The sequence below is a fragment of the Plutella xylostella genome, chromosome 20 (genome assembly GCF_932276165.1).
Source record: "Plutella xylostella chromosome 20, ilPluXylo3.1, whole genome shotgun sequence".
NCBI classification, from domain to species: Eukaryota; Metazoa; Arthropoda; class Insecta; order Lepidoptera; family Plutellidae; genus Plutella; species Plutella xylostella.
In genome coordinates this window covers 3,322,477-3,340,025 of record NC_064000.1, presented here as the reverse complement: position 1 = coordinate 3,340,025, position 17,549 = coordinate 3,322,477, and the positions used below count along the sequence as shown (strand labels likewise).

General features: G+C 36.5%; 1 protein-coding gene across 4 annotated transcripts in view; it reads right to left on the bottom strand.

Moving 5' to 3' along the window:
• Positions 1-7,478: 7,478 nt before the first annotated feature.
• Positions 7,479-17,549, bottom strand: part of LOC105388868 (RNA-binding protein fusilli) — a 75,906-nt gene continuing 65,835 nt past the window's right edge. For 2 of the 4 annotated variants that reach the window (XM_048628312.1, XM_048628313.1), the window contains 3 exons: positions 16,957-17,037; positions 16,313-16,429; positions 12,040-15,964 (listed from right to left, as the gene is read on the bottom strand). In XM_048628312.1, coding sequence (XP_048484269.1) covers positions 15,335-15,964; positions 16,313-16,429; positions 16,957-17,037 — 828 coding nt within the window. In that variant the 3' untranslated portion in view covers positions 12,040-15,334. Of the gene's footprint in view, positions 9,769-10,026; positions 10,161-12,039; positions 15,965-16,312; positions 16,430-16,956; positions 17,038-17,549 lie in introns of those variants that run through there. The other 2 variants (XM_048628315.1, XM_048628314.1) reach the window with 2 other exon arrangements.

Genomic DNA, 17,549 nt, shown 5'->3' with positions numbered 1-17,549 from the left:
GGATTTTTTACAGGAAGCACGTGGCTCCGAGTTTCAGTATGTTGGGACATTGTGGCATGTGCGGCGAGTAATGTGATTCGGTGAAATTGAAGTTTCGTGTAACCTGCACCCGGCCCTGTGCTGCGCTGGCCGCCGTCTTGTGGCACCTGCATCGCAGCGTACACCCGGCCCTGCGCTCCTGCCCTGGCCACCGGTTCGTGCCACCTGCATCGCAGCATACACCCGGCCCTGTGTCCTGCGCTGGCCGCCGTCTCGTGCCACCTGCATCGCAGCGTAAACCCGGTCCTGGCCCTGGCCACCGGTTTGTGGTACCTGCATCGCTGCATAGACCCAGCCATGCACTCCTGCCCTGGCGGCTGTACACCCGGTCCTGGCCCTGGCCACCGTTTTGTGCCACCTGCATCGCAGCGTACACCCGGTCCTGGCCCTGGCCACCGGTTTGTGCTACCTGCATCGCTGCATAGATCCAGCCATGCACTCCTGCCCTGGCGGCTGTGTTGTCCCACCTGCATCGCTGCGCACACCTGGCACTCCTGTTCTGGTTGCCAGATCCAAACGCCCCCTGTCTGGGAAGAGATTTTATGCTCAGCGGAACCGCCTGCACTATTGCTAGTACGGTCATCATCATCATCAGCCATCATTATGAGTGACTTATTTAGAAGGTATCGAGTAACGTGCGCTATTCATCAGTGATTTTGGCATATGCAGACGAACGTTTACTGCCAAGGTTGGTCATGTTAGCCATACAAGGGCCCACCAAGGAAGCCTGAGTAACCACCTGCAGTCGCCGTAGCCGCATCGGCATGGCTGACGACAAATCGGGTAACGTGCACCGCTTCTAAAAGGGTTATAGCACTTCAATTTGATGCCTCCGCTGAGGTAGGGTATTCTAATAAAGCAGCTTTCTTCTGAACTGCCCAAAGTGACCTGTAGACTGCTCCTGGGGATAGTTGTGCAATCAATTTTTTATTTCAATGTCTCTGCTGAAGAAACTGTCTAATGCAGCTTTTGTTCTAAACTGCCTTAAGATCATTGGACTGCTCATGGGAATGGTGACGCACGGTAAGTACAGGAGCGTTACTCTATACTGATGAGAAACGAACGAACGAGAGCTGTCGTGCAATCGGCACGTTTAATACATATAAACAGATAGAGCGGCTCGCGCCGCAGTGCACTGAAAGTTCGTTTTTCGTCATATAAAGTGACCCCCCCAGACACTATCTTAAGTGTCATGACACATCGGCAGATTCCAGCTTTGAGTCTTTTCTTTTCTCGGCTGTGAGCAAAGTGAATCCCACCGGCGAGTGTTCAACCTAAAAGCACTGAGCTAATTCCTGATTTCGTGAAAGTCGCTGTTGCTATACCATACCGCTTCACAAGTTACCGAATTTATTATGATCCTACTGTCGGGTGATCATGATCGGAGTGTCATCGCGGTTTCTGAGTGGCACCATATTAGCTGTCTTCCTTATGTCCCAGTGGATTGTGAGTGTGTATCCGAGCTCTTTGTTGAAAAATGCGTGAACCTCCTACGCAGCAGCTGTCTACTAGTTGTGTATCGAATAAATCGAGTAACGGTGCTCTTGCACGAGACGACTACCTTTTGGTAAAATTATAACTTCCACTATTCTGGGAACATGCATATACCTACTGTGTACTGTGTATCACATCACGTGTAGCCGCAGCCCTACTCAATGTACGGGGCTAGATAATAAACAATGGCAGTCGTCATTAAATTTCTATGAATTTCGAAGATCATCATTTGGAGCACAATCCAAAGGGTGAAAGTACCTATTCACGCCTAAACGGCTTCTCTAATGAAAATGTATTTTTAATTCGATTCTGGCGCAAACGTTTCATAACTATTTTTCAACACTGTATCTGCTGAAACTACTTAGACTGACTGGTTAAGATGCAGACGTGCCGTTTTCACAATTATATTTTGAGTAATCCTCAACTGTTTTATGGATCTTTCAGTTAGTTACGTAACTAGTTACCAAGTAAAAAATAAAATAAAATAAAAAAAAAAATTACTTGTGTCATGCTCGTACTCGCATCTCATTTAGGAGCTCTCTGGCCTCTAGCTGAAGGCTAAAACTGGTATATATATCTACTAAGCTAGTACAGAGTTATAACCGGGCAGCGGTGACATGGTAGCTGCTTGATTTATTAGAGTTTGCTGAAAACTTTCTAAATAAGTACAGTTCCCCAAAATTGATAATGTACATAGAAATCTTCGTCATTGTTCGGCAACGGTCGTATTCCCGAGCGTTAGAAAACTATTATGTATTTAGAGTGGTTAAGTGCATTTTCTTCATGAAATTTTAGTAGAATTATGTAATTGGTGCTAAAAGAGATAATTGATTTATCAGTAACGAAATTTGATTCGATAATTCATAATATTCCATAATATTAAAATTTACTTCTAAAATGTTACAGTAGGTACTCTTCAAGTGTCTTACTGAAGCTGATGTAAAGAATGTAAAGATGGATGAAAGAAGGTTTCAATAACACAAGGTTTATATTATAAGGAGAAATGGATTTCAAACACAGGTTTATATAAAAAAATTGAAATCTCAGTTCAAAAGTATTTACGGCACTGATTATTTCACATTAATAAAAATGTTTACATTAAAATCTCAGTTCAAAAGTATTTACAGCGCTGATCATTCACAATAATATTACAATTACAAACTTGGTCTTTTGGGTGTGCCTTTATTGGCAAAGTGAAGTCTATCAATGTGACGCATATTTTATTCTTAAATGTGCCTCATAATATGGCATCGTCAAAAATAATTAAAGTTTAAATTAAATTCACATTTGAAAAAAATAACAAGAACGATGTGTAATTGCAGCTCTTTATAATTCCACAAAAGTAATATTGATCTTGACCTTGAGACCCTTGACTGATCGGTGACAGCCACCGACCGCCCAAATTGTTTTCGATTATGTGTCACATGATATTGACTACTATTTCTTTCGAACAAGGATCAAAATGCAAGTGCTTTGTTTAAGGCACTGATTCGGGTGTTTCCGGGAATACGACAGTTTGCGAAGATTTGCATGCGCATTATTAATATGGGAGAACTGTAATAATTATTAGTCATAATATTAACTCTTCGCAGTTCTTTCAGAATGCAATACCAGGTCGCTGAAGTAGGTAACCTTCCTTAGCTGGACAACAACAAGCCTCTTTGTTTTAAAGAGTGTCACAGTTATTCGCCGTTCCACTGTCATATCGATGTCCAAGGACTTTTTCTTGGGTAAGTATAGCTAACTACCTAAGTTTACCTATAGATAGCCGCAAGCTATCTGCTGTTGGCGAACTGTCAGTTCTGATTGATAAGTCAGGCTCGAGGTGGCTCGTCCAACTGTCCATGTTCCCGCCACCATGATTGTTGCTTCCACAGATTAGAGAGTCTATGTTGGCTGTCGTTGCATCAGGTCTGATCAGGTACAACTAACATCTTTACGTACCATCTTTATTTAATCGAGCTATTTTATTTTGTTTTATCTAGGTTGACTTAATGGTTTCAAAATCGAACCTACAACAATGTAAGTAGGTACCTATCTACGTACCTTTGAAGTTGCAACAAGGCGAAGCCTTAAGGTTTTGGCCGAGACCTGCCCTTAGTGTTGACGAACATACCTAAAGGTGACCTTGTTAATGTTTTTCATATGAAGTACTGAACATTTTGGTTCTACCTTTTTTGGCATAAGATTTTTTTGCCTAATCTCGTATTGCATAGTAACGTTTGGTCAAAGTCTCGTTACGCCGAAAATCGTATGGCATAAATCTCGTTTAGTAAAAAGTTATTTCGCATAACATTGTTTAGCCTAATAATGGTATGGCCAAATCTTGAATAGCCTAATAATGCTATGGCATAGGTTTATACAAAGTAATAATATTATTTTGGCTTTAACTTTGACGGAGCGTCTCCCTACATAGCGCAAACTGGTGCCTTGTATTGTTTCCGCTGTTTGGAAAACGCTCCGCTCCGCTTCGCTACGCTCCGCTTTGGTTTTGATGGACATGTGCACCTAACACGCTCCTCCTCGCTTTGCTCGTCGTCGCACCTATTTATAGGTTTCGATCTCATGGGGTTTGTAATAATTATATTGGTCGTTAACTTTCGATTTTTTGATCATACAATATCGTGATTTTCGGGATGTAGGAGAAAAATACCACAATTTGTACATTTACTACATACTTAATATATTATTTATTAAGATAACATTAGGAGAAACAAGATTATACATAGGTATGGACGAACATAAATTTGAGCAAACGAAACTTAGGTGTTTAAAGATTGTGCCTAAAGAGTTTTAGACGAAACGAGCCTTATGCCACATAAGTCTTGGCAAAGTGATGGTTCGGCCAAAAAAGTTTAGACCATACGAGTTATGCGAAATGAGTTTTGGTCAATAAAGATTATGCCAGATGAGCGGAACCCGAACATTTTACTTATCCTGGTGGCATGACTGATCATTTACTTACCCAGCTAAGACATGTTAGCCGGGTTTCATTTGTCAACTATTACAATTGTTATTGTTGTGTTAATCAATCTTTATTAATTGATGTCATCTACCAAGGAATGCTGCCAGAGCTCATAATATTCACACATGATGATACAGAATGATAGTAGCCCACAAAATCTGTGCAAAGGCTTATAAAATAACTTTCCTTCCTAGTAGGAACACTTCACAGGAACTCGTTAACCGCCGAGTTAGATAGAATACAAAATTAGACTGTGTGTTACTTGTCAATCTAGAATATGAATATAGTGACCTGCATCATGTTTTGAAAAACTGAATACTTAGTTATCCGCCAGTGTCACAGCCTTCATCTAATCTTTTCCAGTAGCTGATGAGGCTGAGATATTTAGTAAAATTATCTTCCCTTCAAGCACCACTCCTCGTTCCAAGGACTAGATGCCGCGCCAGGTGTTGCAGGCCGTGTCGTCGTACAGGGCTGACTGAGCAGGTCCACGAGGCTCCAGGGTCGGCTGCTGCATTTCTGAGGTCAGTCCAGAATTACATACCCTAGTCAGCATGTGCTGACCTGAGCCCCAGCGGCCTGGATCGATTTTCTACATTTTACAGCTTTTAAATATTGTTGCAAAGTATTTCACTGGTTCCATCCATTCGGCTAGTGTATGTTAAAAATATTGCCTTGACAATAACAAGATTTTGATCAATAATTACTTATAAGTATTGCTTTCGAAGAGGCACTGTGTGTGTCCATATGTATAAATACCTACCTATATGTATAGGTACATACCTTCCATAACTTTCTGACAAGTCAGGAATAATAAGGAAGTACTTAAGTCTTATGTATACTTATACCTTTCTTTTTAGTATATCTATTACCTAGAAATCTATGCATTATAAATTTATAGATTCAAATATTTATCTACTGATATACTCATCAGTAGCTTATGGGTCACAGTTGGTTTTCTCTCCACCATGCGATAATAAACACATCTCACAATGTTTAACTAGGTTTCAGATAGGCTCAGACTACATAATAGACGCATTTTTCCTGAAATAAAAATGACATATTATGTATCTAGCCTATCTGAAACCTAGTCATTTCTGCATGGTGATATTACAACTGAGGCGCGCGGGCGACTCACTCTATTTATATAGGCACCCGCACCTTGCAAATTAAAGGTGGAGAGAAAAATGGACTTTATTTAACTGTCACTGTGACCCTTATGATGCCGAACACGGAGAAAGTCGAAACTCCATATCTCACAATGTTTAACTAGGTTTCAGATAGGCTAGATACATAATATGTCATTTTTATTTCAGGAAAAATGCGTCTATTATCACATATATCAAAACCGCCATACCGTATACAGTAAATGAAAATCTTGTGAAATGAATATAGATACACTTTATTTATTGGAACAATTCACTACTTTGTATGATATGAAACCAAATCATTTTGGCATTAAAACAAACTAAGCTACAGTCTAAAATTGCACATTCTAGTAATTTATAATTAAATTTATGCTATTTTGTCTAAACTACGGTCTATTAATCAACAGCATATAAATAGTATTTGTTGTGTCTTTGTTATAAAATATATATTAATAGATATACAACAATATAAAATATAAGCCTTTAACTAAATTATTATTGCTGTAACTTTATAATATCTAAAAGTAAAAAACGTTCTATAACATAATGTCACAAACACCTAGACTATGTAGCAACTAAATGTATTTAGTGTAACCAGTAGTTCTAGCAATATGTGTATACAGGGTGTTGCAAAAAGGGTATACTAAGCCGAAACCTACATGTGCAGCATGTTATATCTAAGCCCGAAACTGAAATCAGAATTTCAATTTAATCAAAATTCATTTTCCATAGAAACTTTGTTGGTCACGTGACTTTTTACTATGGATTATTTATTTTTTTTCGCGAATTTCCAAATTCTGATTTCAGTTTTGGGCTTAGATATAACATGCTGCACATGTAGGATTCGGCTTAGTATACCAATTTTGCAACACCCTGTATATAGTAGGAAATATGGAAACTCATAAAAACAATACACAAAAACATGATCTAGGTGTCGGTACACTATAAAAAACCTTTGATATATAAAAAAAACACTTAACAATTTTTTTGTAATTAATAACAAATTACGATATCACTGGATATATTAAAGAATTTTACAACACTATGAATCAAAATAATTCATAATATAAGTAAGTACACTACACAGTTAGTAAGTAAGTACATATAAATTTTATATTTCTATGAGCTAAAATATATTAAGTTACTAATATAGATTTTATTATTTAGAATAGGTATTGCTTCTGTATTATCAGATCTCATTATAATTTTGCTATAACAATTACCCACACATATTTTTTTTAATTTTATACTCATTTATGTTTTTAAATACCCACCTAACTAGTTGGTGTTATATATGTACATAAAGGTATATCATATCGTCTTACTAGACTATTTTTTTCTTTATTGCATTTGTACAAATTTTAAAATTTAGAAAAAATACATTGTTTAAGATTAGTAAGGGCTGATTTTTCAATAGTCAGATGAATTATTATGATGCTGTCACATCTGAATGTTTTTATTAGACAGTGACAGTAACAGTTTATTCCTCAGATAACTTTTATCTGAGCATTGAGAAATCAGCCCTAAGTCATTTGCCATATTGAAATACTGAATAATAGAAACAAGTATGTAAGTAATACCTATTTAGTTGAGTTACCTAATTGATGGAAAATATTGATCGAATGGTTTTCAAAGTAGGTATTTTATATATATTTAGCCCCTGTTTCACAATGTCTGGTTAGTCGCTACCTGTCGGATAAAATACATGCTGTCACTGTCTAAAAAATAATAACAGAGAGTGACAGCATGTATTTTATCCGTCAGGTAGCCACTAACCAGACATTGTGAAACAGACCCTTAATATTATATTAGGCAGGTATTTTTTTCTAAAGTATCTAACGAAAGGGAAAAATATAACACAGTTACACCGCGGTTTTTTTTTCGTTTTCATAAAACAGTTTACCTTTTCAATTATGGTTGTCCAGTAAATATTGGCTTCTGAAATCGTTAAGGAATACAAAACTGCATTATGAAAACAAATTTTAACTAAAGTAAAATTTTGTAAAGTCTTAAATATATTGAAGTGAATTATTTAGGTACCTACATTTAACATACCGTCATGGATGCACATAATATAGTTTTCATTAACTGACCGATTTCACTAACATCAACGCGTAAGGGCGAGGGCCCATTGGTGCGTTGCTTCGTCGCATCTTCGCTGCCATATATTTTTTCCATCTTTGGAAGGACGCCGACGACGACGACGCCACGCAACGCACCAATGGGGCATCACCCTTTATGAGTAAATACCTACAGAACTAGCTTGACTTTTTTGTCATGGATTTTTGTCCTGTCACTTTTTTGTTGTAGTTAGGTAGTTATCCTAAGTTAGCTACCTATAAAGGTGGCAACTGACATCGAATTTGCTCAAAGTGAGCATTTTCCAAGTGGAATATTCATATTATTCATTTCTTCTCATATATCTACGTATAATAGAATGCAGCTCGAACCAAATTCAGTGTCAGTGGCCGCTTCAAGACTATTCTAATCTATTTTTATGTACAATCTTTAGGAAGACGCATTACGATTTTGTCGTTTTTTCACTTAACATATTTATTTTATTATCTATAATTATTATTATGCTCATGCTGTAATCACTTTCTAAATTAAAGATAAGCGAGTTCCTAATATCTTATCACAAAAAATATAAGTACTTAGGTAAAGTTTCCTAAATGAAGGACAAATCTTTAAATTTACCTGTATTGGGTGCAGGGGTTTTTTAATAGTTTAGGTTATTATATGAAAACAAACGATAATATAAATATAATAGTTAATGAGATAATAATCGAGACTTATTAATTATTATCAAGTCTTCTAATTTGAGCTTTTTAATATACTTATATATTAAAACATCTGTATCATAATTAACAAAAATATATGCGCTAAATTAAGATACATATATTTTTATACCTATACACGAATTTACATGTATATATTATTCAACTATAAGTACATGAGATATTTTCTATAATCTAATTATAAAATAATAATCTACATATTAAATTTATTCTTAACAGTTATGGCATATTTGTATATATATTTCTTTTATTAATGATATAGCTAGTTAAATCTTATTCTAGTTGAGCGATGAAACAGCAAAATAGGTATTACTTTAACGTTAACAACATTATTTGGTTTATTTTCTTCGAAAAACAATCAACAATGAGCATGAGCACCCTATCTTAATATTATCACTGTATGTATTTAAAAATCGTTGTAACAAAAGCTATCTACTTATAGATCTGAGGTTTGTTATAATTAAGGACCTGTTTCACAATGTCGGGATAATGCCTATCTGTGGCCCTGTGGGATAAAATACGTGCTGTCACTCTCTGTAATTATGTTTTAGACAGTGACAGCATTTTTTTTATTCCACAGGTAACTATTATTTTGAAACAGGCCCTAAAATTAAATAGTCCATACATTGGTCCAAACACTTAGAAGTGTCAGTTTTTAAATGTTTGCTAAATTTAAGAAGAAATGTATAAGTAGATATTAGTTTTAGTTTTGGAGCTAATTAGAAAATATAATTTAGAAAAAACTTTCAAAAAGCTTAACGTGACTTAATAGTTTGAATAAAAACAAGCAGTAGTGGACAACAAAGAACATTAAACAAATTAAAATATAACAAAACGACATCGGCAAACGATACAATAATATCTAACAATATTCGTTAAATATAGCAAGAATAAATTATGTTTAGTTTTAGTCTACTAACATAGAAGCAACAGTGTATAAAATAATATCACTCATAATATTTTATATTTGAGCCATTTTCAACTATAGCTATTTGCCGTATCGAATAAATATTTCAGTGTAATCTGGCAAGTTGTAAGAATATTTTTTTAGATTTTTTAAAATAAAATTTACTATTTTTATTTTACAATTATAGTTAATATATCTTTTATATAAAATATTTTTTCCTAAAATAAAATCTAGACTTATGACGGTACTGCAGAAAAATACATACTTTTTTTCGGTGTCATACAATTATTTTTTTCGTTGTTTTTTTTTAGTTGACCATAAAGATGGGCCACTCGGGGCAGGCTGCGGGGGGCGGGACGGGCAGGGGGGACCCGCCTCCCACCGGCACTACTTCCGGAATCTGTGAAAGTTTGCCGCCTAAATTAAATTATTATGAAAGAAAGTTTATTTACTCTCCCTACGACTTTTTGGAAGTCAAAATTGAGGTCCAAATACACTCACGAGCAATTAAAAAGTTCCAGTGACATAATTATGACATATTTATTGAACTTTTTCATTGCTCGCGGCTCGTAAATGTATAAAAAGTTAAAAAAAATATTGATAAGTAACTCGTCTGGCATGTCAAAGTATTTAAAAAAAAACTAGTTTTATGGTAGAAAAAATGAATGGTCTTACCATAGTCTGCGGATGATGCGGAGGGTGGTAGTAGTGCGCCGGAGACACAGGGGGGGTGGGGTAGCCCCAGTACACGAGCGGGGGCGGCGGCGGCAGGCTCGGCCCCATCGCCGGGTAGAAGTACGTCAACGGCCCTGTCATGTGTCACAGAACAGAAACATGTTACTCTGTGGTCGGGCGGGAGCGCGCCAAAAAGCTAAGTTTTTCAAGCGGTACGAAGTTGTAAAAAAAATGGCGCGTGATTTTTGTTTTTTTAAATCATTTGGATTTTTTGTGTTTTTTGTGTAAATAAATTAGATGGTGATTCTAAACACGGTCTACTTGTGTTTTATTATTGATGGCAATAAGTAATTCATGCTAAATGTTAGTTACATTTTATAATGTGTCATGATTAGCTTTGACGAATCCAGTAGGTCCCTAGTTTTATGCAGTTACAAGTTCAACATTAAATAAATAATCCCAAATAGGATGTTTATCCCGTCCAGGCCCCTTTTCCACTAAAAAGTGCCTTTTAAATATATTTAAAAGTTCCCATACTTATATAATTGTGTAGTTATGTGGATTCCAAAAATCTAAGCTGATTTTTACAATTGCTTCAAGCGAGAACAACCGGCTTAAGCGAAGCCGCAAAATTAAAATCAGCAAAGTATTTTCAAACCAAATGATGCGAGACAGTACAAATATTACAAGACATAGACAAAATGTAAATTAAAAACATGATGGTACACTCACCAGGGTTTCAGAACTTAATAACAGTCCACCAAAGCAGTGCTCTACAATACACCAGAGATCTGTTACACACGTTGAGTCGGCCGCCATCACCAAGCGAGGCCGCGGACGGTACCACTCCTATGCTAGCTAGTACCCTGGTACTTTAGCCCCACGCACTCACACCTCAAAACCATATATTTTTGCTTTTACTAACAGCTTGTAATCTTTTTTGTATGATTTTTTTAGTAAATATACGATGTGTCTATGTCTAAATGTTATGTTCAGAGCCTGGTTAATTAGTTAAATTTATTTATGTATACGGTTTTGAGGTGCCAGCGCAAAAATGCAGTTACCAAAAAATTCAAAAGAAGGAGCCTTTTAAATTGGTGATCCCATAACAATGACAGATCGGTAGGTACTTAAATTGCTGTTAAATATTTATTTAACAGCGTATGTAATTAACCGTTGATTAATTAATGGTTACTGTTGGTTTTGAGTAATACACCCATTGCAATTAAAATAACCAGCCCATGAATTTGCATATTCCTATACTTAACTGGAAAACAGATCTACAACACACTTATAAGCACTTTTTACCAATTTATGCTGTCACCAACGTCCTCATGCATTGCCTAGCTCAACATTAAAAAGTAAATAAAAAATTGCCATTAGGTAGGTACTATGAACGAAAGCAGCAGGTGTGCTATTTATAAAAGTGGCAGAGGAGAAACCAATCCTGAAATTTTACTTTTAAATGACAAATATCCCAATTTTTATAAACGCTCTAGCAGGTTAAGTAGAGCCCCATGGTTTTGAGACATTGAATATACCTGAAATTGTAAATGCTTTTGCTACATACATACACACAACATTTAAAGTTGTTAATTCTATGTTAGGAGCAGGAATGAAAGGTTTAATTGTGCTATATTTGTACTTGTTGTGCTTATTTTGACTTGTGAAGAAAAGAGTTTAGATAATGTGTTGAAAGCCCTGTTTTTTACATATTTTTAAACGACTCAAACTTCTATTCTGTAGTCACTTTTACAAAACCGCTCTATCGTATAAATTATATGACGAAGTCCTGAAATGTGCCTTTACACCTGTTTTCCTTCACCGTGGAGCCATTATTGTGATGTAGGTGTAAGTGTTAGTAAACATAGAGATATACTGACGACACTTTCATATAGCCCCCTCCTTCACAGTAAGTACATACAGTCTATGCACGAAAGAAAAAGCAAATGTTAAAAAGAGGACAAATATAGCACAACCAACCAACCAGATACCAAAGAAAGTCGCAATAAATATGGACTAACACTTAAAATCGATTTATTTCAAGAATGTAACATTCTAATATAATTAGCAAACTAAATATAGTTATAAAAACTCATTGTTATTACTAAACGATTTAAAGAAAACTAAAAGCAACGTTTCAAAAGGTGACAACCAAAAATAACACAAATATCATAGCAGATATTTTTAAAATTCTGTTTCGTATAGGCAGATTTTATTGCATTAACTACTAAAAACAAAAAGAAAGTCTATTAAAGCATGTTATCATCAGTTGTTATAATATGTCATACTAATTGAAATACAACAAAAGGTGCATATATAAAAAAATAAGTAATAATAAACTTTCTTTGAATTTTTAAAAATTAAATCGGCAATAAGATTTTTTGTAAATAATATTTCAAATATGGTTGAGTGGTGTTTTATACTCAAAACACCAAACTTAGCTGTATACCTAACTAGTAAAACATAAAAATGATAACTCAGCCTCACACCACTTCCCCCAGTCACTATAGTTTAAAAATAAAGTTAACGTTCCATTTTTTTTTCATTGACTTTTTTAATATATTTTAACTTTCAGATGGCAATAATACCATATATAAAATCAGTGAAGCAAAAAACGCGATAAGACACGAGAGAAAATTACATTAAAGCATGGTTAAGTCAGCTGAGTTATTTTTTATTTAGTGACTGGGAGACTGCTTACCGCTAAACCAGAAAGCATTTAAAGTAGTTAGGTGTACTAATTACTGTGAAAGTTGAATGAAATGTAAGTAATGTAAAATGGAGAGACGTACACGAAACTTCTTTGGAAAATACACTTTTAAGGGAAAGTCTGTGTACACTGGCTTACGAAACATATTGTATCCGCATAGTGCTGTGGAAAACGAAGCGAAATGGAGTCGCCATAAATAGGTTTAAAACATATCAAGCGAAAGAACTTCAGGAAATCTTGTACCAACGAATCAGTCATGCAAACAGACCCTTTGTATAAACAATTTGCTAGTTTAAGCTTTCCATGCTACCCCGTACTTATTTTAGTATTTAACCCACGTTTCAGTTAAACATATAAAACACTTACCGCTCAGCCGATGTCGCATGCTTTCCAGCACAGAAACCATACGGATACAGCATGTTACTACACTTCAGGGCAGCCAATCGTAGGAAGCAGATACAACCATAGACAAATACCAGAAAAACACAACGGAATATACGAAAGAGAATATTTTTCTTATCCCCCTGAAAAATGAATACGTCCCTGCTTACGCGGTAAAAATTGTAGATATAAATTTGTGTTGCCATACTTATAGATTGAAACTGCGTCGTACGGTTGCCTTACCCATATTTTATTAAGTATTCTTCTTATTCTTTAGCAAAACAAATATGTACCAAATAAAGTGCTATTAAATAGAATATACCAGCGATTTACTAATTAAATACATAATTTGATTTCAACTTAGACTTTGCTTTTGTTACATTGACACTGCCATTTTTATTAAGGCACAAATCAAAATTTAGTATTATCGTTAATATTACATTAAAATATATCTATAAATTTAGATTTGTGCCTGCCGGATCAGCAAAAAAAATTCTTTTAATAGCTGGTAAGTACAGGAGTTACGTACCTTTCTTAATAATGTGTCAATGAAACAAAAGGTTATAAATTTTAAGGATGACATAGACAAATAATTAACCATTTCACCGTGTTGGTATGTGAAAGCCCCATTCCTATATCCTGTGATATACAGACCAACGGTGATACCACTAACATAAACGTTAAACCACCGAAAGATAACTATAAAATGTATCTTTAACATATCACCCAATTGGACATATTTCAGAACTAATTTGTGTTATTAAAAAAAATCATACGTAACGTAATCAAGAGTAAGTTCTTTTGTCTATGGTATAATATATTTTAAGATAATGTTGCCAGGAAATAGTTCTGAAATATTACCCAAAAGTAGCTTAATAAATAGGTAATTAATATTTGACATGACTACAATAGATGTGGTGTGAGGTAGTACCATGATTATAAAGCTAAGTGGAGAATTATATGCATAAGGTTATGTGGTTAAAGTAGTAAATATACGTTGTCTTTATCATGGGAGGGAAAAGGAAAAACTGATGGAGGGAAGGAGAAAGGAATAGCAGCACGCAAACGCCAAAAAAACTAAACGTAATATAATCCTAATTTGTTATAATAATCAAAGCTTAACAACCTACTAACCTAAGATTATGTAAAAAATCTTCTAAAAATAAACGTTAACGTAAAGTGAGCATCAAAATGCAATTCCTTAAATGATTTCTAAATAAACATTGTTTGTAAAAAAAACGTGACACGAGACAAAACAAAAAAACAACGTGTACCTAAACTTAAGTGCATTGTACTCAAAAACTAATCAGTAAAAAAATTAAGTACTAGGTACATAGATTAATGTTTAAACTGCACGATCATAATTGCATCATCAGACTATAAAAATGTTAGCAAACGTCTTTTCATGGAATGTTTTGTAATAATCACAACTAAACGATTTCATATAATAGTTTTTAGATCATTAATAATATATATTACCTATAAATTTAAACTTACCTAACTAATGTCAACAACCTCAGGTTATTAAAATAGAATAGTTAAAAAATAAACTTTTGTAAAGACAATTATTAACAAATAACTCTTTTAAGTACTTACTTACTATTAAAATTAACATCAGCGGTCTTTTAATAACTTTATATTTGAATCAGTGACAAAACTGATATCTAAATGAGAAATCCTAAAGGTATTTTTTAAAGAAATTATGTATTCCGCTAGTATTTCAATGATTGATACCTGTTAAGTAAGTCAACATTTTAAGATTTTTTTATTTGTTTTATCGTTAAGTACACTAAATAAACGTACAATCTAGATAAATGAAGTATAATTTTAAATTAAATATTTACTTCCACACGAACACGATTTTAAGTCACTTTTAACTTTGAGCTTATTGTCATTTTTATTACCCTGTTTTTAGCGTTGGCTTCTCTGAGCACCATCAACAGTCGAAAACGAACGATTTCTTCATAACGAATCTCCTATTTACGCCTGCCTACCTTCACTGGCATTTTACTTGACATTATAAACACACAATATCTCACAACCTTGTATCAAAAATGTCTTTTTTAATCAAAATATATGTATATATATCCTAGTTACCTACGCTTAACTTTAATCAACTTCTAACATCTGTCTAAAACTTTCAAGCCCTTTAGCTGCCTAAACGCGAAACACGTGTCTTATTGGATTAAAAGTCCGTTTATCCATCATCCCAATTTAAACCCCAGGGTAGTAAGGGTAAGTGGGAAACATGGACAGAGTGGGGAACGGGCTGGACATCGTGGGGGGTAAAGCCGCTGTCAGGGCCGACCCGTACCCTGCTGGCAGCCCAGTCGGCATACCCCCTGCCATCCCAGCCGGCATACCGCCCGGCAGCGCACTGGCATACGTCAGCATCGGTGCGCTGTTCGCGTAAGAGAATATCGGAGTATTCGACGCGTAAGAAAACATTGGGAGCGACAAAGCCGGCGCCATTTGCTGTTGGACCGTGTAAGGTCTTTTAGCGGGCGTCGCTTCAGCGGTTTGCGTAAACGCTCGTTCGTAGGACCGTTTAGTTGGCATGATCTGCGCTTGCTGCAGCATTTGATAGGGCTGGGGGGTGGAGGGGCGGACCGAGTAGGGGAGGTATGGGTATCCTACGGGTAATTGGGGTCTTAAGGAAGCCAGGAGTAAGTTCTCCTGTTGGCGGGCAAGGAGGTTCTGGTGGGCGATGTGTTGGGCGAGGATGCGGGGCGCGGCGGGCGCGGGGGGAGGCAACGTACCGGGGGACAGCACCTTGGGCGAGGCGACGGGGGCCACGCCGCCGGTCAGCACCAGGTTCATGTCGTCTCCGGAGCATTGGAACACCTGGGGGGAACGAAATTGATTTGTGTTGATGCACATCGAGGTTATGATGAGAATAGGCTTCGTTCCCAGTAGAAAAACTGTTTGCCGTTGACTAAGTTAGCGCCGTATCACGGGTCCCATTTAAGACGTGACATAAGTTTTGCATTGCGCAGCCTCAAGAGCGACCGCTACTAGAACTTTTGTCACGTACCTACTAGCCCTTCATAGTTTGCTAGTTTTGCGCTCACCTTGATAGGCAATTTGCGCGCGTCTGTTTTCTGACTGAAAAGGCAGCTCAAAAATTATTCTTCAAGTCTAGAGAGAGACGGAATGATTGGAAGTATCAGCACAGGAAAGAAAAAGACATACCTCGATGTACCGCTGCTTCTTGCCGAAGGTCATGTAGCGGTTGTGCTTCTGCTGAGCGCAGAGGAAGGCACTGGTCTCGCTGTCCATCTGGATGAACGCCTCGCCGCTCGGGTGACCCTGAGAGGGAAGTAGTAATTGTGGTCACATAATGCTTAATAGTTACGTGAAGGGGATGCTAGATGGCAGTAGCTCTGGGGGTCTAGTACAGGTTTCATAGTTTGGCGAAAACTATAAAAGTTTACATTTTCTCGCTTACTAAGTGGCGCCTCTTGCGGAAACTATCATGAAACTTTTCACAGATAATGTATGCAGATGATAGGGGAAAACGTAAACTTTTTTAGTTTTCAAAAATAGCAAATCCCGTACTAGTCCCTGGTGTGCTGATTAGATCAAACTTAAATTTTGCAAATTGCAACAATGCGTTTTGCCAATTCATTGTAGAATATATTTTCATTGTGGGTCACTTTGTCTAAAACCTGACCACAAACATAGTATTAATAAAGAATGTGTTTCAAGCAACACAACAAAACCCGGTGCGGAATTAACTGTTTTAATAACTATACCGATTCAAATAGGCTTCTAACTGGTAATGGTATAAGTAGTACTTAGAGGTAGATAAATACAAATAGTATTATAAAGGATACCTGAGCATTGTACACCATGTGGACCCCCTGCACCACGATGTTCTTGGCGAATTCGTCCAGGAATGTCAGGATGTGCTCCACCTGGAAACAAACAAATAAATCATAACATTAGATAAGACATACTTATTAGTAGTGGTCAGCAACTTCATCAGCTTCTTAGTTTTCAACATTATCCAACTCAGTTTTCAAGGTACTTACACCACAACCCGTACACGCGTCTATAACCCAGTACCTTCGTTATACTACAAGATGATTACTACAAGGTATACCTATCCCCCTGGTCTGTATACCTATCGTATACAGACGGTCCTGCCTACGATACGTCTGCATACGATAGGCTGCCGGGCGCTGGACCCGGCAGCACCCTCCAGCCGCTACCTTACCACCACCGACATATTACCAATTAACAATCTATAAGCAGCGCCTGTTTATCCGGCAGATCTATGTTGATTGCTAATGCCTAATGCGTCGGTGGTGGTAAAGTGGTAACCCCCCTGGACGAGGATGTGCGGGTCTTGATTGAGCTCTTCGGGAACTTGGGGGTCACTCTATATGATGACTCGTTGTATTAAACGTACTGAATGCACTACAGC